This window comes from Alligator mississippiensis, chromosome 2 (assembly GCF_030867095.1).
Source record: "Alligator mississippiensis isolate rAllMis1 chromosome 2, rAllMis1, whole genome shotgun sequence".
In the NCBI taxonomy this organism is placed as follows: Eukaryota; Metazoa; Chordata; order Crocodylia; family Alligatoridae; genus Alligator; species Alligator mississippiensis.
In genome coordinates this window covers 276,621,892-276,646,467 of record NC_081825.1, presented here as the reverse complement: position 1 = coordinate 276,646,467, position 24,576 = coordinate 276,621,892, and the positions used below count along the sequence as shown (strand labels likewise).

The 24,576-nt window shown below is 41.3% G+C and overlaps 1 protein-coding gene across 1 annotated transcript in view; it reads right to left on the bottom strand.

Annotated features, from left to right (window-relative positions):
- The window catches only part of UNC79 (unc-79 homolog, NALCN channel complex subunit), a 181,668-nt gene that overhangs the window by 112,271 nt on the left and 44,821 nt on the right, over positions 1 to 24,576 (bottom strand). The window contains exons 15-25 of the mRNA XM_019481650.2: positions 23,768 to 23,958; positions 22,828 to 22,951; positions 21,012 to 21,152; positions 15,936 to 16,157; positions 12,288 to 12,515; positions 10,843 to 10,984; positions 10,342 to 10,421; positions 10,108 to 10,256; positions 7,222 to 7,379; positions 5,693 to 5,874; positions 1,032 to 1,233 (exon numbers count right to left, since the gene is read on the bottom strand). Of these exons, the coding sequence (XP_019337195.1) occupies positions 1,032 to 1,233; positions 5,693 to 5,874; positions 7,222 to 7,379; positions 10,108 to 10,256; positions 10,342 to 10,421; positions 10,843 to 10,984; positions 12,288 to 12,515; positions 15,936 to 16,157; positions 21,012 to 21,152; positions 22,828 to 22,951; positions 23,768 to 23,958 (1,819 nt within the window). The remainder of the gene's footprint in view (positions 1 to 1,031; positions 1,234 to 5,692; positions 5,875 to 7,221; positions 7,380 to 10,107; positions 10,257 to 10,341; positions 10,422 to 10,842; positions 10,985 to 12,287; positions 12,516 to 15,935; positions 16,158 to 21,011; positions 21,153 to 22,827; positions 22,952 to 23,767; positions 23,959 to 24,576) is intronic.

Here is a 24,576-nt window from a genome sequence, read left to right as displayed (position 1 = left end):
ACTCGGAGTCTAGTCTGTCTAGCATCAGATTCCAACCTTAAATAGCCTACATCTAATTGGATTTGGACCTCCACATACCTTTGTAAACTGTTTCAGCATGCTTTCTCACTGGGAAGTTACACCAGCAGAATTCCATTGGCCTTAATGGAATCAGTGATGAGATGTGCAGGTGTCCATAAGACATTCAAGATTTAGACGTTTACAATCTGAGTGACCCAAAAAGCAGAAACTCAGATCCCCTACACTCTTTACAGTTATGTTTGGGAAAGTAATAGGCAAGGGGCAACAGATGACATTTGCTGCATTTATGTGTTAAATGCTTCCAGATATCCTTACTTTGAGTTATATAAAATAAGATATAAAATAATCATCCAAAGACAAGTTCCTTATTATTTTGTCGTAGCCTATTGGAGGATTGAAAGAGATGGCACCTAACAGGCACTGTAGAAGGAAACAATTTATGTGCAGTTCATCTGTTAACAAATATTTGTTACAGGTACCCTGGGAATTAACAGTTGAGCACCTGAACTTCCCATGTTATATCATTGTCCCTATTCTTCCATTTGTGTTTTTTTGGATTGTACATCTTCTGGACAAGGGACTTATCTGTCCTCAGCATAACAGGGTCCAATCATGTTTAAGGCCTTTATGAATAACAACAAACTAAAGATCCACCTACACTGAGGACCAAGATCAATGTTTAGGGAACTTGCACAAAAATCCAGTCTGGCTAACTTGATTAGTCATTAAATCAAATCACATTTCAGCCAAGTCAGAGAACCAGGCTGTAGCAAAAACAGAACATGGCATCCAAACCTGTAAACACAATATAACAAGAATGGACATCTCTACTGGGCAATCAGAACACACAAAGACTGGGTTAACCTCTTTTAGTTTAAAATGACTACATCAGTTCAGCAAACTTGGTTTAAGCCCCAGAGCAGATGCAGCCTTCATTTCTCCCATTCCCTCCTGCAGGTATCTGAATTCAGGCAAAGGCGAAAAAGCAATGTGTTTTGGAATCTGCTTACTTGTTGGAAAAGGGAATTCTTTGTTGCAGTCCAGATGAAGCTGTGCTTCCAGAGAAAGCGTCTCAAAGCGATTCACAAAGAACTCCCAGCTCAAAGCTGGAATATCCCTCTTTAGAAAATGAAGGAGCAAAAGCTTGCTAAGAATTGTGGGTCTGTCCTTGACAACTGTATCAAACTGGAAGTCAAGGCAAAGGCAGAGACCCTGGGAAAAAAAAAAGATAAGAACTCAGATGTGAAGAGTGTATCTTTAAAAGCACCAAACTTCCCAACTTCTCCAATCATCTAAACCTAAACATGAGCTTACCTCTGACACAAATCATGATTAACTACTGAAATCAGTGTGCAACCATTTAAGTAAAGAATCAGGCCCTCTCTGAATGGGGAATTTTCTATTTAAATTTTAGGAAACACAAAGGCCTAGAGCACAATTCTGCCCTGTTGTACATACAAAACATAAAATTCTGCTTTGTTCCTTCTTGTTACGCTATCCAGTGGGATTATCCCAGTGTATTGACTTCCAGTCTTAGAAGTGGAGCAAGCAATCTAAGTTATGTAGGAATCAATATACTGCCTCTAGAAACAGTCCCAGTCTTCTAATCAGATGAGAAGTTGCTCTTAGTATCAGCTATGCAGATGTGTCCACAGTGTACTTGCCTTAGAATTCTTGGGCCAATTCTGCCTACACTTAAATTTAGGCAAAACCATTACTTTCAAGGAATCGTGAAATGTAATTGGGGTTGTGGAAAATTTAGCCATTCATTTTCACCCTTGCTATAAAAGTAGTTTTGGTGCAGGTGCATTTAAATAACACATATATGTGTATTAAATAAAACAAAAGAGTGCTATTAAAAGGGATTCTGCCTGGTGACAGGAATGCAAGGACTTACAGTGCATGGACAGAGATACATTACACATCTCTGTCCATGCAACCTCCTATTGATAATTGATATCAGCACCCAGAAAGATTCTGGAGCCTATCATCAAGGAATCAATTCTAAGCACCTAGAGGATAACAAGGCGAGCAGGAATAGTTTACACAGATTTGTTGAGAGCAAGTCATGGTTAACCAACCTGGTTTCATTCTGTGACAAGTTTATGGGCTTTGTGGATGGGGAGAAAGCAATGGATATGATATATCTGAGTTTTAGTATGGCTTTTGATATTGTTTTCCATGGAGTCCTCATAAGTAATATAAGGCAATACAGTCTGGATGAAACTACTGTAAGGTGAATGCATAACTAGTTGAATCATTTATCAGAAAGCACTCATCAATGGCTGAAAGTCTAACTCAGAGAATGTATCAAGTAGAATCCACCCCAACAGGGCTCTGTCCTGAGTCTGCTCAGTATCTTCACTAATGACTTAAAGGTGGAACGGAATAGACATACAGTAAATCTGAAGATAGCACTAAACTGGCTGGAATAGCAGACATTTTGGAGTATAGAATATGTATACAAAATGACCTTGATAATACTGGAGAAATTGTCATAAATTGGATTAAATTTAATAAGAAAATTGCAAAGGACTTAGTACAGAACAAATCCAGTGAAGAAATACAAACTGGGGAACAAATTAATAGTCAGCAGTACTGCAGAAAAAGGCCTGTGCATTACAGTGGATTGTAAGGTGAATATGAGCCAACAGCATACTACTGATTCAAAAAATAAGGCAGTAGAATACTAGTCCATCTTAACACGTATGCCATACACAAGTCAGGGGAAGTAATTCTTCCACTCTGTTCAGCACTGGTGTGGCCTCACCTAGAGCACAGTTCCAGTTCTTGGCCCTGTGCTTCAAGGAAGATGTAGACAAATTGTAGTGTCCAGAGGTAAATAACAAAAATTATCAGAAATCTAGGAAATATGACATGAAAAAAAGTTCTAAGAACTGTGATTCTTCCACCTGGAGAAGGGAAGAATATGGGGGGGATTCAATCATAGTCTTCAAATACAAAAATGTTGTTATAAAGAGGGTGGCAGTAGACGCCTCTTTATAGACAAAAAGTAAAGGCCTTATATGGTACAAGGGAAATTTAAGTGGGGTATTAAGAAGAATTTCTAACTATGAGGGTGCAATAGCATTGGAACAAATTACCTACAGAGGATGGGGATCTCTAGAATGGAAGTTTTTAAAAGTAGGTTAAACAAACTTTTGTCTAATCAGCTCTTAAAAATGGAGATGCTTTTAACCTGGATGGTTGTCTCTTGACCTCCTGCGGTTCCTTTCAGTCCTATTTTTCTAGGACTCTGTTCAACAGTGTCACATCTATAAACTTATGGATTTCAATAGGTTATTCTACTAGCTGATCTCTTTTAAGCATATTAACCTTTTATAGAAGCAGGACATTGGCTGCCATGGTTCTCCTGCCTTGCCTGTGGCAGGTCAGGATGTTATGTCTTGTGTTGTGTCAGATGATAATCTTACAAAGAATTTAAACTATAAATTGTATAAGTTGGTTTGGATAGGGATAATCATGCCGCAGAAAGGGGGTTGAACTAGATGACCTCTGGAAGCCCCTTCCAGTCCTACTTCTCTATGATTTCTATGATTTCTAATTGAAATCATAATTGAAAAATCTATTTTAAATTGCTTAATAGTGATTTAAGTCAAAACTATAGTTCTGATCCTGCTCTTCTTGTCCACCCAACATTCCCATTGATTTCACTAGGAGGTTTAAGTATAAAAAGTAAGGTAGGGCCTAACCCTAAATAGGGAAGATAGATAACATGGCTAAAAGTATCAGAGTCATCAAGTCTGATTATACGTAGTTTTGTTTTATTAGCCCAAGACTCTTGCTGTTGGTGCCAGCATTTGGGTCTAGAACAATGACAATGGAAAAAAAACATGGAAATGCAGCATATGGGAGACAAGTATGTTTTCCTTGCCAAGAAGAATGTCTGACTGGATTGCAAAGAAAAGTCTGGCTTTGGAGGGTTACTTAACTTTCAGTGCATATCACCACTGTTTCAGAACACCAGAGGATGCATTTTCAAAGTTTGACAAAGCATTGTAGCTATGCAACTCCCACTCATTTCACTGTACACTTCCTAAGACATGCTTTGAAAGTGTATCCTAGGTACATAGACAGACAGATGTATAGGTATCCATATACTGAGCACATCGTGGAAACATCTGCATTGCTAATACCCAGAATGACCTTCCATATGACAGGTAATTCATAGCAATGCAGGGTTTAGCACTATTCCTAGATGCATTGCATTTATTCCTACATAACTCTAGAGTGTTTCTTGTACTTATAGATAGGATGAATATATACAGAGGTCACAATTCCTGAACCTTTTAACTGCATTTTATGTACAACAGTATTGGAATTATTACTTAACTATACTTTCAGTTGTATCTACCAGTAATTGTACAATGACAATTTCCATTTTGCATACATAACATAAGCCCTGATCCTTCATTGATTATATATGTGTTTCATTTTGATCGTGTAGGCAGTCCAATTAGTAGGGACCGAAGTTTAAGCACTTACATACATTTTTCAAAGTCAAAGCCAGATCTAGTTTGTTCATATACGTTTTTTACTATCAAATTACCTGTGAATAATTTACCCTATGTGAGCAAAAATGTACCCTAGTTTCACCCATATAAAACTACCATATTTTCCTGCATACCATATACCATCAAATAAGACATGCACTTTGTCTTTGGGAAAGCAGATTGGAAGAAAAAAAAAAGTTATTGCTGCATACAGAATGAGCATAGCCTAACCTTCAGCTCATTCAGCCTCCCTTTCCTGTTACAACTACAGTTGTAACCTTTTCATAGCTGAACTGTCAGTAGTTCTTAGATGCTCAACCAAAAAGTGAATCTGTAGCTGCTGCTGAAGACTGGATTCCATAAGCAGATCTAGGATTTTTAAAAGAGCTAAAAATAGTCTTCAGGGCTGAGAAATAAGGGAATTAAGACCAGGAATAGCTAGCAGGCAGCAAAATTACCAAAGAAAGGATAGCTTGATTAGTGAAACATTAAGACCTTTGAAAAAGAGAGAGGGTCGTTAACATCTGTGTAGTGAAGTATGATCTGCAGGAATCGGGTATATTATAATGAGTCATGAAGTCAGTTGATTTCCTCAGCATTGCCTGAAGAGAAATGCTTGCTGCTGCTGCCAGGCAGTTGATTATAAATTTTGATTTGAGTAGGCACCAAAATAGGGTGCAATTGTACTAAGCCACCCTCCCAAATCTGCTCTGTTCAACTCCATCCCTCCCTCCATGCAGCTTCTGGAGGAAGAGAAGGCAAAACATCATCCTTATCCTTGTATTCTGGACAGAAAATCAGATTCCCTGTTTAAGAAATGCAACCCAATTTTGGAAGGCTAATTTTTTTATTGTGGTATATGAGTACATACGGTAATCAGTATGCTGTCAGAACTGTTCAGATGCTATTCAGCCTATTGTAGGCTTTAGTGTCTGGAGTCAGAGGAATACATCTAGAATATGTAACAGGCATTTTTGCCTGTGCATCTCCTACTTACTAACAGCCTTAAAAAGTTTTGCCTTTTGATGCGATAGTGATAGGCCTTCCCCACTTGTTAACAGGAACACCATTCATCTTTGGGTCTGAAATCCAGTCTTTGTTCCTTGTGCCTGTCTTTATAGTTAGTGTATGTGTTTTTATTAATAAAGTGAACCTACCTGTAAAGCTGGTCTCTTTATAGTATCAAGCAATAGCCCAGCTCTTGTTGCTACTGCTGGGTTGACATCTTCCACAGCAGTCAGAAAACAGCAGAATGCATGGGCCAAGGAATATTTAAGTAAGTGATTTTTTGTCACTGAGTGAATATCCAGAAACCTGCACAACACGGCCACCTTCTCCACTGCCATGGCCAAGCCCCAAGAGAGAAAATATTCAAATTAATTCTGGCAGTGGCCTCTTTCCCTACATCTTGAGCAAAACATGCAGGTGACATCTCATAGAACACAACAATGAAGACCTGGAACTTCAGCTTAGTTTCGAATTTCACCACTGATGACAAGTATCATCATACATTTTTATTTTATACCCAGTAATTTACAGTTTCCCAGATTCTCCAATATACTTCCACCCTTCCAGTGCAAAGTAGCTGAAGCATGCCCAGCTGTAGCATGCCCAGCTGCCTGAAAAACACCCCAACAGAGGAGGATCCTTTGGTGGCACAGCATCTCCCAACATGCCAGAAGCTAGGCTAGGAGGCATGACTGGAAGAAAAGGGCATGACCCAAGTATCTCAGTTCACAGGCTCATAGATTCCAAAGCCAGAACAGACTATTATCTCACTTAGTCTTAAGGCTATAAAACACAAACTATTTCACCCAGTTCTCTCTGCCCAGGAAATCCCTAGAATCTAAAAAGGTCTTTTAGGGCCAGTGGCAAACAGCAAAATTTAGAGCAGCCTTTGGACTGACTGTGCTGGTACAAAGAGTATCTAAGTCACCTTTGCAGCCCTTTTTTCCCCAAGCCATGATGTGCAGTGCTTAGTTGCAGTAAGGGCGTGGGGCAACAATTCCAAACCAAAATGCCTGGCCTTGATTCTCTTCAAAGCAACTCCACAGAAATCAGCAGATCTACACTAGGGTACAGCTGCTAAAATGAAAAGAGAATAACACCTATTGGCTGTAAGAGCTCTTCTTGTTTCATTCCTCTATTCTGTTTGAACCCCTTTGTTGCCTAAACAGTAGACGTGAAGTCACTCTCTCTAAATTTTAAATCTGTTGACTGTCATAGTAAACATCAGGTTATGGGCTATCTGGGGTATACACAGTAAAATTTTAGCTAGAAATACCTAGACAGTTTCATAGGCCATTATTATAGCTGGTAATGTAGAATTATGTCTAATAACTTTGCAAGGGAACGGGCTGTGAACAGGAGCTATGAGATACAATTAAGAAAGGGGATATTTTACCTGAGAATTAAGAAAAGCTTCCTAAGATAGAAGAGACTCTCAAGTGGTCAGTGCTCCACAATGGACATATTTAAATTTGGTTCAACTAAGTGTTAGGAAATCCAGTGTAGATGAGTGTAGAGGACAATCCTGCATTGTCCACAGGTGGATGGATTATACTCTTCTCTATCAAAGTACCATGTGATTTTTTTTAAACACTCACCAAAGCAACCACTGAAGAAAACAACCCAGTTTCCTACCATAGCAAGAAGCAAACAAATATCACACATCTCTTAGTCTTACCTGCTTCAAACCTCATCTTCCAGTCTTTGCTGTTGAAATTGCTGTTTATGATTGTCCAGAAAATGTCAGCTCCGTGAGGAAGAGATAGAGCATGGAGAAGGAGTGGAACTGCCAGCGAGGAAAGCTGAGAGAATTCAGACTTCACCACTCTCCATAAACTGGAAAAACCAATGAAAGCAAATCTGCTTACAGAATCTGTCCTTTTCCTCCCTAATCCTTCCTTAACATTAAATGACCTTATGTTGCTGCTGGGACTTTCCTTCTTTAAAAAAAGAATAAGTTTGTGACTTGCACCATGCATTCACGCGGATAACAATTAGTTGTTCTATGTGGAATAGAGCTGGCTGGAAATTATCCAGTGAAGAAAAGTTAGTTGAACCAGCTTCATGAAATATTAGCCTGAAACATTTCTCCAAAGTATTTTAGGTTAATCAAATGTTCACCAAATCCAAAAGACCTAGGCCAACAACCTTGCACCTCCACAATCCTTGGCCCCTGGGCACATCTGCAACATAGACTGTTCCAGGGCCAGGACCTCAGGCTTCCAGGGTCTGTGATTCCAAAGATGACTCACTATGCGACTGCCCAGCACCAAGGGCCCCACCCTTGTAGGCACGTGCCCAATGCCTGCTCGGACATATTCTAATTAATTAAGTCAGCTGGAGAGTTCTAATTAGAATGCTCCAGCAGCCTCAGCATCATTCAGCGTCCATGCATTTCAAAATGGCAGTAGGGATGCTTTAATTAAGTTCACCACCACGCTTTAGTTAGAGCACCCCTGCTGCCATTTTGAAGCATGAGACCCTGAATACATGAGATACAGCAGGCATTTTAATTAGAGTGGCTCCTGAGAACTGCAAGATGTCATTAGGTCTGCCTCTGGTACAGACCCATGTGGAGACTGCAGCAAAGCCAAATTTCTAGTGCTTTCAGGGCCTGCAGACTGCCCCAGGGCTGGGGTCCCTAGGATTCCAGGGTCTGTGGCTCCAAAGCAGCCAGCCGTGCTATGGCTTCTAGTCTCTGTGCTGTAGAGCAGGGACTCTGAAAGCTCTGGGAGCCACAGACCCAGGATACCAGACAGCTACTCTGTGCAGCAGCCCTGGTGCAAAAGAGTGTATTTCATTTGGGTAGCAGCATGTGTCAGTGCCAAGTGGGAATTTTTTTTTAATTGTATTTTGGTTCCATTCACAGGGAAATAAAAAAATAAATTTTAAAAAGCCCTATTAATCTAAAACCTGCTTTCAGCCAGCTCTCCTGTGGAAGTGCTGTACACAGTACACTCCTGCATTTGCCATCCATCAGTCATTTACTTTGTGGAAACAATCTATTAAATATTCATTAGAATATCTGAGGCATTATTATTATTCTCTCTTATGAAAAACTTGCATCCAACTTACTGCAAAACAACTGGGGTGAAGAAAATAGAAAGTGCTATGACTTATCACATCAGTGATCTACCTGTTCTGGTAACCTGTGTTGAACAGTTTTTGGACCTGCTTATAGTTGGTTACTCCGTTTTGGTTTTACACGAGTCCAACAACCAATTTCTTGGCCAAGCTAGAGGGTGTTATACACAAAAAAGGGTTTTTTTCTGACAGAAGATGAGGTTTCTGCAAAATCTAAAATGTTAGTGTATATATTTTGATTTTAACAATTGTTTTCAGTTTTCACAATGGAACATTTCATTTCCACTTGGGAAGTTCCAAACAAAAAAAAAATTATTTGGGGGGGGGGGGGGACGGTGTTAACTTCATGCAATGCAACTTCACGCTTTGTTTTCTTTTGTTTTTTGGGTCAGTTCAACACCATCTGTGTTCACCTGAGTAGCTGTGGTGCCTGAAGAGAATTATAGTTCCCCATACTCCAAGTACTCATTCTTCCTCAGAGCCTAGACATCGCAACCAGCCTTCAGCCCCCATAATGCACCTTGCTCTCCTCTCCAGCTAAACTGGGATGGTGCCTCTTTAGAAATATAGTGTGATCAGGGAGCCTGGCCCATAGAGTAGCCAACTTCAATATGGTGTGGCTGATATTTTTCATTGGATCAACTTCATGGTTGGGATAGGAAAGAAAGTAAATATGACTGGAAGGGATCTCATAAGGTTATCTAGTCCAACCCACTGCTCAAGGCAGGATCAACCTAGACTAACCCATCCCAGCCAAGTGAAAATTTCCAGGGATGAAGATTCTACAACTTCTCTAAGTACCCTGTTCCAGGGCTTGACCTGACCACCCTCATCATCAGCAAGTTCCTTCCAATCTCCAACCTAAATTTCCTCTCCTACAATTTGAGGCCATTGCCTCAGACAGTCTTTTTAATGCACGGCATTCTTCTTCAGACCATAATTCCTGGACCATCATGGCTACATCACTCCTAAACTACCAACTGCAATAGCACTGTTCGCAAAAATACCTACAGCTGTCTAGCAGACTACTAGACATTCGTTAGAGTTGATCAAAAATCAAAACTTCTGTCTTTAAGAAATTCTGATATTATGACATTTGTTTTCATCCTGCATCTGGCAGAGCAGTCAAAATATTGAAAATTTTTGTGTAAAAAATCTTTGGAGAACATTCGATACTGAGCTACTCTGTAAACAGGGCACCAGGATGGCTGTCAGGAAACTCCGATTCAAGTTTCAGCATGATGAATGGTCTTGGATAAGTCATTTTCCTTTGTTCCACATCTGTTTCTTTCCTGCCCTTTTCTGTCTTGTCTTTTAAACTCTTTAAGCTCTTTGGGGTAGCAATTGTCTCTCATTATGTATTTGTATAAAGCCTCGCACAACAGACTTCAGAAGTTGATTGGGGCTTCCAGGGAGTTACTATATTATAAATAGGAATGGCTTTATAAAGTATTCAGAAATTCCTATGTTCAATGCATACCTTGCAATCAGCATGTGATCTTGAATGTAAGCTAGGAATTGTGGATGATCCTTTCTTGCAATATATAAACACTCTCCATGTAGACAGAGAATCTTCAGACAGTTCAGCATGTTGAAAAGAATGTCTGGTTCTTCAAATCTAGCCATTTCCTGTGCAAACAATCATGTGATTAATGCTACTTTCAAGTCAGCAAAAACCTTAATGAACTATGTCAAATTAAATAAGCAATTGTACCTGCAATATGGTGTATATGAGCTTCAAGGTAACTGGAAGCTGCTGGTAACAAAATTTTCTCTCAGTGTCATTTTTTATTGCTGTTAAAATAAAATGACGTACAGTGTGATTAATCCCATAGAATTTACCAGTTAGGAATGAAACTAGAAAATAAAGCAAGGAAGGTATGATTATTGCCAAGAGCAAATTCATCTCACCTGCAACTCCAACTGCACTTAAGAGAAAAACATCACAAATTAATTTGTCCCTAAGCACTTTTGGCTATATTATCAAAGGATTGGTTTGTTTAATTATTTTACCTGATCAGCCAAGTTTGCCACAAATGCATATCCCATACATACAGCTTCCCAAGTAAATTAGGAAATCATTAAATGTATGACCAGCAATCAATTCTGAGTGGCTGAGCTTAAAAAATCACTTTAAAATGCTTTATTCTTTATCTGAATAAAAGCATAGGAAGGCTCCACTTAACAATCAGTTCAAAATGTCTCTTTAACCCACCAGCATTTTCTGTTGTCTCTGTATGATTTCCTGGGTTTTCTCCATGTTTTGCTGCCAATTTATCTTCCTCTTCCCCTTCTGTTCCTATAATAAACTCAGGTCTAGTATACAGAAGGCTATCCTCAAGGCTGTCTGTGGGCTCCTTTAAGAACAGAAAAAGTTTAATTCATTTCTTGATATTCAGGCTTGAAAGCATTAAAGGAAACCCTGCTATATAAGTTAAATCCTGAATGTATGCATGCAGCCTAACTCAAGCAGGAGCTTTTGTGTGAGGAAATGAAGCATTTCCAAAATTGTACATTCCAGTGACTTGCACAGTCAGAATTATATTCATGTGCTACCAGACACTGGGTTGAGGCTCCTTTGACAACACAGCTTCAACAGTGTACATGCAATACCAATGAGTTTTTATTTCTTTATTTGCTGCATGACAATGGCCCCAGTTCATCAAAGCACATAAACATTTGCTGAATTTGAAAATGCACCTAAGACCCATGGAAATGCTTTGCTGAACAAAGGCTTCATATGCTAACTCTTAATCCTGTAATTTGTTGCCTGTGGCCAGAATCTGAGTAGGAAGGGTAGAGTTAGCAAAATGAGTAGAGTTAGTAAAAAAAACCTGTGAAAACCTATATTATGTTTATATAGCACTTTAAATCCCTACACACTTGAATGGACATTGATTTGCCCACTGCTAAAATGCTCCAAGTACTTAACACACTGCAGAACTACTGCAAATAAGAGTTTAGGATAAAACGTAAAGAAAAATGTCAAAAGGAACAAGTACATGCAGAATAGAGTAATTCAATATCAAATATGTTCAGGACACCACAGGTGACATTCCAGCTCTCATGAAAAGTAACAAGGGATCCTTAATGGCCGTAAGTGGTCTGGGACTCTGGTCAGCCTTTTCAAAGTGACAACAATGCCACAGGCCTGAATTTCAGAACAGGAGTAGGAAAGGCACTCAGTGTTTTCTACCAATTACTTTCAGGTATGTCAAGTTTGCACTTGAGAACTGAAGCACCCAAAATACCTAATCACTTGAAAATTTGGGCCCTTGATTTCAATTTGTTATATAAACAAACCCAGAGATGCAAAGCTCAAAGTATTATCATTTTACATTTTGTATGACAGATAACACCTCCACCCAAAGCGCCTTCCCAGAACCAGACTAGGACACATGGAAAACAAAAGGAAAAATGCCACCTATCAAATTGGTATTGCCTCTACCAGGGTATTCTTTAAAAGACTCTATTCCAATTTACAAGACGTAACAAATCAATGGAAATTTAATTCTAGACTGATCATTCTGATCTATGTACAAGCTCAAAGCAGCCTTGCTGCCTTGTGTAGAGGGCAATTTGTGTAATTAAACATAGGACTTTTGAAGAACTACTAAAGTCTTCCATTTAATTATATAACCCATTTCTTTTACGACTTACCACTAGCCGGATTTCTTCCTTTGGAGCTAGCCGCTCTAGCAGCTCACAGGCTAGCTGATAACAAAGAATGCTAGACTGGCACAGATTACATTCAACTGCTTTTTCATCTTTCTGACACGTGTGTGAGCCACCCCACGGTGCCTGAAACACATTGCTTATGATGGAAATTATGTCTTTGGAGAGGCTGTTCTCTAAACCCAAGGTGATACCATCATCTTGGAGTTCCATCTGAAAAAAAGAAAATAGGGAAAAGGTAACAATTAACTGTCTAATTAACAATCAGTTATCTAGTCTGCTTATTCTTACATTACTGCCAACATTAAATCAGCCACACGGAGAAGAATGTAAGACATACTGAAACTCATGTGTTCAAAAGCAGCCACTAATTTTGGGTGCTCAACTCAACACCTACACTGGAATTTTCAAAGTCGTGTAAAAGCTCAACTTTCCCCACTCCCGTTGATCTTAATAAGGGATGAGCAAGCGGCTTGCTTTGGTAGCTTTGACAATCTCAGACATAGCTCTGGTCCTCCACAGAAGTGCAGTTGCTCCAGTACTTGAGGAGGAGGCTTTACATAAAAATTATGGTTTCTCCAATTCCAGAGGCCAGCAGGGCCACTTTAGCGCTCAGCAGGAGTCAGAGCAGCCTCAGAGCCCCTCTAATTTATGCCAATTGGTAACAATTGCTTTGGGGCAATTATTCCAAATGAGGATTGTCAGAGCACAGCAGTATGTTAAATCATCTCCCCTGCCACACTCCTGCCATATCCCCTAAATCACTGGCTATGAGCAACTGTTGTATGGGGGTAGAAATAAACTCTAAGCCACATAGGGCAGGGGTGTCCAGTCTGTGGCATGCATGCCACAAGTAGCGTGGGCATTCTCTGTGTGAGGGAAAAACAGCAAAAGATGGGACAGAAAGCAGAAGGCAGTGTAACTGACTGAGCAGGAAGCACAGGGCAACACGAAAGCAGAACAGCAGACTAGGCAGGGGAAGGGGATCAGATTGGCACTCAGTACTTAGATTGTGGCATGCCAAAAGGGCTGGCTTTCACTGACTTGGGCTCTCTATCAATCTACAAGAAACACCATCTGTTTATTCAAGGCAACTGAGGCCTGACTGTCAGAACTACTGGCCACCTACAAATCTAAATGGAATCAGAAAGAGCTGCAGGCTCGCAATGCTTCTGAAAATAGAGGCCTCATTGTGGGCACTCAAAAACAGAGGCACTGAGTAGAGGCTACTTTGGATAATTTGGGTCAATATCTGTATGTGGGAGAACAGCATCCTCTTAAACTGGGATGTGCTATTTTCAGCCTATCAGCCTGATTGAGGAGCTATCCTAAAACTGAAAGAGGGGCAGTAAAAAAAAAAGACTTAAATGAAAGAAAATATAACCCCAAACAAAATACACTAAGCAAGTCAGTTCCTGGGTTTTATCTTTATAGCTTCCTCTAGTCTTTACTTGGCAATTTCTGTATTAAAAGATCAAAGCTCAGAATTTCACACCTTCTAAAAGCCTGATTAAATACTGCTGAATTCCCTAGCACTCGGGGAAAAAAAGAAAAGGGGTGCTTTTCAGTTCAGTGGGCTACTGTATGGTAATTAACATGAAGCAAAATTTTACTGATCAGAAAAGTTCTGAAGTCTAGGCAATTTGCAGTTTTAGCAGGAGTTAACAGCTATGCTCCTGCTTAGTCTTTCGCTCTATCTGCTAACTCATGCGAACCCTACAAATTGCATTGTCTTCTTGGGGATTTACCGCTTACCATTCACTAACTTAACTAAGATGTCTTAATATTATACCTTAAGTAAACCCTGTGAAGCATTCTTGTGTGGAAAATGCCAACACTGACAAAGCAAATGTTTGGCAGTGAGGGTCAGAGGGGGTGAGAGACAATGGGTGGGGAAAGGAAGGGGAAGGGGAAGGAAATGGTGACCTGGAGATTGAACATAGCTGGTAAGTTGTAGAGAGGTTACCTGGGGTATCAGATGGCAGGCAGGTTATAATGTGTCATAAATCCAATGTCTATATTTAGTCCATGATTTTTTTGTATCCAGTAGGTTGCTAAAGTGAAATTCATAGACTCATCTGCGAAAGGTGTTTTATAAATTCTCTTTGAGGATTAGACCTGAGCTATTGGAGAGAGAGTGAGAAATGTGCACCCACAGGTAACTGGGTATTTCTGTCTTTGATAGATTTTCAGTGTGCATTCATTCTGGTACGCAGTTGTTTGGTTTCTTCTATATATTTTCCATCAAGGCATTTAGTGCACTGGATGAGCTATTACATTTCTGGAGATGCAGGTGTGAGATCCAAGAATGGTGATGATTCTATGTGGGGTGTATTTATTATGGAAGTGGCAGAGATATTTTGGCAGGTTTTTCATTTCTTGTTCTGGCATGATCTGGATCCATTCCATGTTTTTTGGGCCATAGGAAGTTTGCTTCTAGTGATGAGGTTGGCAAGGTTAGGTGCTTGTTTAAAGGCTAGGATGGGTGGTTCTGGAAAGATCTCTTTAAGAATTGGGTCTTCTTCTAGTATCGGTTGCAATTACCTGTGGGTGCACATTTCTCACAAGAGAATCTCTCCAATCGCTCAATTCTAATCTTCAAAGAGAATTTACAAAACACCTTTTGTAGATGAGCCTATGAACTTCACTTCATCCATCTACTGGATACAAAAAATTATAGATGAAATATAGACATTGGATTTTATGGCACATTACAACCTGCCTATCATCTGATACCCCAGATAACATCTCTAAAATTTACCAGCTACATTCTATATCCAGGTCACCATTTTCTTCCCCTCCCCCCCCACCTGTCTCCCACCCATTGTTTCTCAATGCCATATATTTGCATTTTCACTGACCTGCATTCTTGCATACTGGATTTTATCTCATCCAGGAAGAGCACAAAACAACTGCAGATGCTCCCTCTGCCTGAAGAAGAGTGTATGTACCCGAATTCTTGCAAAGAAGAATTTTTCTAACTATTTTAGTTGGTCTAATAAAAGATAGCAGATTTACCCAAAGAATCTTGTCTGTCTACTTCCTGAAACCATCATAGATACAACCAACACCCCTAAAATACTGACAAATGCACCTTGGTTTTTACCTGAAACAACGTTCATACCATCTTTTATACCAGTTTATCTAATCCAATTTAAAATAACATTTTTATTTTAACTGGTGCAACCCCACATGTAGACAGCCCTAAACAGATTTCACAGGCACATTTATTGACTTTTGATTTTTGGGTTTATCCAAACATGGCAATAAGTGGGTTCTTTCCAATTATTCCTAAATATTAGCATAGGTGTGTTTTAAGCATCTAATTAATTAATCAGATCTGCTCCATGTTCTAATTAGAACGCTGCAGCCCCCGCATGTTTTAAAATGACCATGGGCACTTTAACTAAACCTCATTGAATGAGGTTTAAAGTGTCCCGTGGCCATTTTGAAATGTGCAGGAGTTTAATACATATGAAAGTGAGGGGTTTTAATTAGAGCGGCTGCCTGGGAATCACTCTAATTAAAATGCGCCTCCCCCACACCCAACACCCACCTCCAAGCACATGTATAGGCAGACATAAATTTCATTTTTGCATCAGTTTACCAAGAACATTTTCTCTCTGTTGGTACCTGCTTCAGGATGAGATCAAACATCAGTATGAAGCAATTCAGATTCATTTCATCATCATCACATTCAAAGTCAATGGTCTTTCCTCCAGGGTGTCCAAAATTCTTGAATGGACTTCGAAAAGGGCTGCGAACAGGGCTGCGAAATGGGCTCTGGAAAGGACTTGGGAAAGGACTCAGCATGCTATGCTGAACCCTGCGCCCAGGGTCAGAGGCAACACTCACCTGAAGAAACAGAGGACAGACACACAGATCAGTCTGAAACTCCTGAGTATTGGGCTGGTGTAAATGGGAGAAAACTCAGACCCTACAGCTTTACTTTTTCCTATCGTAGCTGTTTCTGTAACATGCAGTGGGTCATATTATGCATTCTTGTATGTACTGGCATATGTTAGAAAGCTCACATCAAATTTGTGCCTGGTATAACTCCATGGACTTAGTTATACCTGGGAGGAACTTAGTATAACTTTATCCACAAAATGGGTACAGATGGTAAAGCAGCCTAAGCTACACTGATGTGACATTATGTAGTAGGACAAAACACTCTCACAGGAGTGTCAGGGTGTGTGTAAATGAAATGGGGGCCCTAAATTGAAGTGGTGGGTTTTAAAAAATACCACTTCAATTTAGGGCTGATTCAACTCCAGTGTCATGCACACACCCCACTGACTTACCTGCCTCTCTGGCAGAGAGGAGAGGGCGAGCTGCCAATAGGCAGAGTAGTCCCTGGGCTGCAGTGGGGGAGGGGCTGGTGCTTCCCTCTGCAGCAGTGACAGCCCCCTCAAGGCGGCACTCACCCACAGGCACCCAGCTCAGGCGGTCCGAAGCCACAGAGGGAAGCACTGGGCCCCCATGCAGCTCAGGCAGGCAGGCTCCAGGGGGAAAAAAAAAGGATCAGGCTCACCATTTTTCTTCAGCAGAGCCTGTTTTCCCAGGCTGCTGCCAGGCTGCCTTCAGGGCTTCCTGCAGAGCCGTGGAGCTACACAGAGCCCGATGCTTCAATCCACAGCTGTAGGGGCAGCAAACTAAAGCTCCTTGAAGGAGTTTTGGTTTGCTGCGCTCCAAGTCATTTAAGGTGCATTACGCCACCGAATTTCCTACAACGGCTGGAATAAATGTGCAATGTGTTGCCAAAGCATGCAAACACCATTAAAGTGGTGCAAAAGCATTTAGCTCACTTTAAAGTGTTGTGCGCACACGCCTCTCATTTCATCTACACGCAGCCTCAGTGGTTGATTACAAGAAGGCGTATCAACAGAACAGTGTCACCAAGACTATCCCCAGATGGTAGAGGTAGCTGAAGAACAACTAGAAGGAGGATGTAAAATAAAGCAATGCATACACAAATAATTTATACCCACCCACAGTAGGGCCATAAGCCATTCAGCTTCTACTGAAAGAATCACTGCTCTCCCAGTAGAAAACGTAAATGTACAGATGTTCAGGATTTTTCTCTCAGATCAAAAATGGTGGTTTCAAAAGGAAAATAACCCAGGAACAACCAAGGTTAAATCTATCCCAGGAGAATTTCTCCTGAGAAAGCAAAAGTCCCTTTTTGAGAGAAGCTACAGCACAGTCCTCCAGCATACCAGGGTGCTTTGCTCCCATCCTTTCCTTCACCCACCCCAGGACACAATATTTTCCTTAGGCTGTACTCTACTGTTACAGCCTCACAGGGAGGAGAATGCACACCCTTCACAATACCCACATTATGCTTCAGCTCCCTGACACAGGCTGATCTTGAGCAGTCTTGGTCAGCCAATCAGGGCTGCCCTGTGCACTGCTGCCATCTGTCCCCAGACAGAGTGAGAGAAGCTGCAGAGCATGCTGAGATGTGTGCACAGGAGCCCCCTGGCTGTACAGTGTCAGCAAGGAAAACTCTCTCCTCTTCAGGGGCTCATTATTCACATTTCTGTTGCAGGGTCTCCACATAGGTTTTCTAGCAGGAAAACAGACCCAGGAGAATTCTTCCAAATCATCTGAATGAGTGTATGCACCCTACAATAGGTATTCTTTCACCACTCTCAGCAATACACATAGAAACCCTCCAGTGTGGAAGGGAAGTTCAGTGCCACACCACATAGTTTGATCCTAGGCAACCTACTATCTGATATACCAGGTAGTAAAAGTGTGTGTTTCCTCTGCATGAGATTCAGGAGTGATCCTATACTAGCTGTGTTACTTGGCAGATCTACTTTCTGCAATGCCAGTGTTAATTAACTCATATGAGGATTAGCTTACCCAGAGAAACTTCAGTTTCTCACTTTTTTAGTCCCTCTTAGGCAGTAGTGGAGCAAAGGATCTGACCTTGTATTTTTAAGCTGCATGTCTGTCAGAAATTCCATGTGTTATATCATTAAGAAGCATTCCTCTAACATGTGGTACAGCACTGTGAAGTAACCTAACCACACTAGTTTTTTCCCTGAGTTCTCACTGTGCCTGCAGACTCACACTTGCTTTAATACCACAGTAATCAAACCCTGATTTTAATTTTAAGCATTTTATACAGATAAAGTAAGCAAAAGGATATGCTTCTGATGCTCTTTAACAATGAACAGGGACTGGGAAACAATGAAAAATGGGGGGAAAAACTGTGGTTTTTCCCTTTTAACTGAGAAAAACATGGCTTTCTCATTTTAATGAAAAAGCACATGGATTTTCCACTTTTGTAAAGAGCTCCCTGCGGGCTGTCAGAGTTCCATCCTGCAAGGGGCTGGGGGGCAGTGCAAGGAGGGGGATCAGGCAGAGGTGCATGCTCATGCATGCACATGGCCACCAAGCAGCCTGGAGAGCAGCTCCCACAGGTAAATCTGGTGAGGGAGAAGTGGGGATTGAGGCTCCCATAGTGAGGGCAGGGGGGAGTTGGGCAGGGCTGGGGCTGGGTCTCTTGCCCAGCCAAGTGGTACGTGGGGCTTGGGGCTGGAATACGCAGCTACAGGGCCCTGGCAGGGAGCAGAACAGGGCCACAGGTGGTTCATCAGGGGGACAAAGGGGGCTGGCACCCCACCGCTGCATGCATTCCCAAGGGGGAAGGGAGGACACGTGCCCTTCCGATCTGTATGCGGGGTGGAGGTGAGGTGAGGCCAGGGGCGGGTGCAGGCTGCCCGCTCTGGGCTCGGGGTCCCTGTCCTGCTGCCCTCCCCCAAGGTCTCCAGAGCCCAGCAGGTGGGACCCAGTGTTGCTGCTGTGAGCCCTGCACCACCCTGGTGAGGTGCCCCTTGCCCACCTGGCAGCAGTGGGGGTGATGGCACAGTTGTGCCCTTCACCGCTCTCAGGCAGACAGGGAGCACCTCGCCAGGGTGGCACAGGCTTCACAGCAGCAAGGAGCTGCCCCGCCTGGCACCCCTCTGCCCTGCTGTGCTGGGTCCCACCTGCTGGTCTGCAGAGGCCCTGGAGGGAGGGCAGCAGGGCAGGGAGCCTGAGTCCACAGCGGGCAACCTGCACCCGACCTCCCCCATGGGCTCCGCTTCAACTGTACCACCCATGGGGGAGGGAGAGCCTGGATCCATGCTCCACTCCACTGCAGCAGCAGGGTTCGGGCACTGCTGGGATTCGGGCACTGCTGCAGCGGGCAGGGGGTTGTGGAACCAGGTCCCTGACCTCATAGCCCTGGCAGCTGGGGGCTCCCTCAGGCAAAGCAGGAGGCTGCAGGTGAGGGGCACCAGCAGGTTTAAGAGAGCTATGGGTAGGGAGTTAGGGGCAGCAGCAGGGCCAGGGGGGCTGTAAGTGAGGAGTGAGGGGCCTAGACCTGCATCCTGGTGAGCAAAGGGGGCAGGGGGAGCTCAGGTTTTCCATGATAAAAAACCCAAAATCAAACATCAAAATTTAAAGATATTTAGAATGTATTTTATTATAGTGATTGAGGCACTGATAGGCTTCCAAATTGCTTTAAAATTGTAAATATATAAATAAAAACATTGTATTCACTTGATACCTATATATTAGTGGTGTTATATTTTAATCACAGATTTGGGGGGTTTTAATCAGAGAAGTTGCAATTTTTAAACAGAGAAAATGAAGATCCCTGATGACACATACTTGTGTTTCTGTTGTATAGAAAATAACATGGTGTTTCAAAAGTCAAGTGAGGACAGATTTTCAGAATTCATGCACTTGTATCAATAAATATATTTCCTTACTGTTCACAGTTTCTCTATCTAAGAAAAATGAATTCATTGTGGAAACCAGAACAAGACAGATGAAAACTTTTCAAATAGAAGAGCTGTTAAAGAAGTATTCAATCAAATGTCTGATTAAATAGGTTACAAAAAGGTCAGGTTTTAAACTGCTTCAGCACATAACAAACAGCCTAGTCAAGTTCTATGGTCATCTGAGAATTTCCTCTGCATTACCAGTATCATGCTTTAAAGACCAAAGGAGAGAAATGGAGAGTAGACGAATTTATCTCCAAAGACTGAATATGCTTCTGTCACAAGGAATTCTTCCTCAGAAAGTCTCTAACACAGTTTGCCCCCAGGACAAGTGTTGGCTGTTAACAATAAGTTATTCTGGCTATTTCAGGAATTTGAAAGAAGCTACTGCCTCTTCTATCAGAGGTAAATGGCAGCCAAGGAAGGGGAGGGTTAAGTGAAACCAAAAAATGAAAAAGCAGAATGAAGGTCAGGGAAATTAATTCTGTTCTATCAGTACCATCAGGAAGGGCTGCATGAAACAAGAATGAGAAAGCTCACCCTAGCCGACCAGGTGTTCATAAAAAAATGCTGGTTGATGGCAGTGAACAGCAGATACAGAGAATAAAAATTTGGAAAAGATAACAAGACACAGTAAATACTAATGCTTAACTATTACACAGGTTACTGTACCAAGTAAAACCATTCATTCAGAAAGACTGCACAACCAGGCACTGCCTGCATCATATTTACCAATTCTTAATTTACGAATTAAAGTTGATCAAGTGATAGGCTGTCATTAATTCAAGAAGTTGTCTCATTTTTATCACTCAAAATATGTACTTTGTCTCCAATCACCAGTTGCTGACATAACTAATAAAGAGTTTTTCAATTTTCATCCGTAATACACAAGAAACACTGTTCTAAGGCAAAAATAAATGCTAATTACCCTTCGAGCGGCAAGATTTCCTGCCAGTTCACTGACTCTTGATTTTCTTTGATTTGCTAATTCTTTGACTGAATTAACTCCATCGGAAAACATACTGATTAGCAGCTGGAGAGGAACCACAATATCTAATTCAGACAACACCTGATGAAAGACACAAAAAAAAGCATGAGTTTTCAGAGCTGATAAAAATTGCTATCTTTAGAAATACATTCATCACATAGGTCAGCTTTATCAAGGTACAAAAGCACATTCCTAATTTCAGGCATCTAGGTAGCTTGAACAAAAACACTGGTACTAGCTATGTGCTTAAAGTTAGGATGGCCTTGTTTCTTGTTGACTCAGAGAACCAAAAGACCTGGCGAAGTGCAACAAAGAGCACTTTCCAGTATTCCTGTGAATAAGACCGGACATCTCTCTGATTGCATCTCAGGTCCTCTTTTACTCATAAACATTCATGTGTGGAAGGTTTTCTTCACAGGAAAGTCATGTGAAGCAAACTGTCACAAATACTAGGATGAATAAATATTCACTATTTATTGAGTTGTTGTTGGCATTATTATTTGCAGCCCAATGCTGTTCCAAAGGCTCCAGTCAAGTTGGTTCCCATAGCCATTTGTCCACACTGCTGACTGTAGCAGAGCTTGCTTTAAATGAGTAGCTACATGAGTACAGTAATTCTTGTATATTAGATACAAGTAGCTGTCTAACCAGGGAAGCACAGGCCGTAGTACAGGATACCACTTGAGCACCAAGCCAGATTCCTGGAGGAGAAGGAGCAGGGTTGAGCTCCATGTTGCTACAGCTGCACTGCTGCTAGTACCTAAGTTACTCAGCTAGCTCAAGTATCTCTAGACTAGCCTGCAGGGTTGACCTACCATGAAAGGTTATTTTCAATGAAAGGTTATTTATCTATTCTGCAATAGATCTTCAATTTCCAACAGAGTTGGATAATTCACGAACAACCCAAGTGTTCTACCTGTTTGTAAGTGACCAATCTCATGCAGCACATCACAAGAGGGAATTTTCATGGTGACCACTTCATGAACAAGTCAGAGACAAAAATGGGCTTACTCAAAATGATTTCATCCGACAGTTGTTCACACCAAGTGAACTTGCAAAAAATCACAGTTTGTTGATAGAAAATTTGCAAACCAAAAAAACCTGCTAAAGTTCCCCAGGAAATAGTTCACCTTACATTCACCACAAATAACTCTCCTCAGAGCAGAAGTGATGATTGCAGGTGTTGTTTCAGATGTGCTATGGTAAATTGCACGCGATCTTGAGTGAAGCTGCTTCACTCCCAGATTAAATTTGGAGGCATAATCTGTCCTGTATCTGCTCAATACGCAGAGAAAGTTTTCTGGATGTAATATACACCCTGGCAACAGGTGGCCAGGTTTGTGGGTCTGAACAGGCGGGGATTAAGGCCACAGCAGAAAGTGAGTCTGAAGGACTCCAAATCCAATCCAGCTTTTCACAAAACGGGAATGCTAAAAGTCCCTTTGCAGTCTTAGAACCACATTCTGTGGCAGGTTAGAGCTGGGGAAGAAACGAGGCATCTGGCTAGTCCACAACCTACAGTCAGAGGAAAAGCCTTCCACAAATGTCTACCCATCCACAAAAGTCTAGACATTTAGCTGAAGATGAGAGAGATGAGAGAGTAATACATAACCTCCCTTTTTGTGGTGAGCTACCTACCTGTTTATAGTAGAGGTAAGCAAAGGGAAAAAAGGTTGATTTTAAAAAGGTTCAAATAGCTCTTCCTTGCCTAAACCACAAGCTGGTTTAGCACAACCCACCGATGAAGGACACTTACATGCAGCCAGAGCAAAGCCTGCTCTTGCACAGAAGATGGATATCCTGTGAATCGACAACTAATGAAACCAAACATCTCCTCCATGGAAAAAGGAAGAGGACAAAGTTCAATATCAAACATTTTGCTGCAGAACAGAAGAACAGAAACATATGATGAATGGCTTGCCATTATGCACAGCACATAGCATATGATACATGAACAATTAATAACATATCAATCAAAATTGAGTATTACTAACATCTTACTAATGAGATATTTGCACCCTTATTTTGCATCATACAGGCAATGTGTCACTTGCAACCGGGTTGCTGGTACAACTCTTTCTGAATGTTGGGGGTCATTCCTGAGATTGCTGGGTCTGTCATACATCATAAAAATCTGAATTAAATTCCAAAGAGTGTCCAGTCAGTCTAAGCAGAAAGCTTGGGAAGATAAGATATCAATAATATTTGTATTTGTTATCAATAATTTTATCCCCACTGTATATAAATATTCCTTACCTCACTTCTCCTCAGTCATTAGTGATTTCCTATCTATACTAGAAATGGACCTCAGCTGTGGGGAACCATAACTTTAAGAGCTGTAACAGGCCAGTTGGAAACACTCAGCACTCAGGCAGTTCCCAGGAGCGGTACCGGGGCCTGCTGGACTCACAAACCACTCAGATCAAAGGCCAATTCAGCCTTATTTGTGGATTTGGATACAGATCCAAAAATAAAAAGAACCATACAATGAAACTGTCCCAAAATCTGGAAGTCTTTGGAGTGACACCTAACCTTAGTAACACTGGAGTTGCATTTGTTCACTGTTTCTTACACTGCATATGAACACAGCAGTTCTGACTGGCATTTTTATTCCTTGTGAATTGATTTCCCAGTGCCAAGCCCCTTGTCAGTTAATACACTTGCCATCCTAATAGCTCCTGTACATTGCTACATACCTTAGTACTTCCCTGAACTCTTTCAGTTGATTATCGGGCACTTCTGTCCTAATGGCTTCCAACCACTCTGGCATGATACATTCCCACACTGGCTGGTTTATTACATTGTATGGAATCAAGCAGAGGATTCGATTCAGACCTTCCTTCAGTTGCGTCACGGCACTACAGGATTTGTCCCAGTATCCGCCAACCTGAGGGTATTTCCATGAGTAATGTCTGTTACCTACTTTCATCATTTTTACTTGTTGTTTGTATGGCACTTTGAAGCCATGAAATCATGATAAATGATCAATAAAAAAGTTCAGTACAACTCCCAAAGTCATCCCTGGGGACTGCATTTTTTTCATAAGATCATGTACCTTGCTCATCACAAGACTAATCTGTTTGATCACTGGGGATAGTCTTTTGTGACAGGACTTTTATGTTGAATAACCTGTCCTTTTAATTTTTTTTAATCCCTCTTTTATTAAGGGAAGGGTCTGTGTTATGAGAGTCAATATATATTTCTAAGCAAATACATACAGAGACTAATGATTCTAACTAATCACAGCTTACTTCACTAATGGCTATGGGAATATCTGGTACTTTTGTTTTAGCTACTAGTGGATTCAACCAGCCAACAATTTCTCTTTGTTTATCAGTGCTAATGTTGATTCTGGTTGTGCATTGCCCTTATAAATCCTCTCATGTTCTCCTGGTACAATACAACTAAAAGGATTTAAAAGAAGGGCAACCATAGGCCAAATTCTATTCACTCAATGTCAGACAGAAGTCTGTCTTCTTCAATCTGAGAATTGAGTTTGGACCTT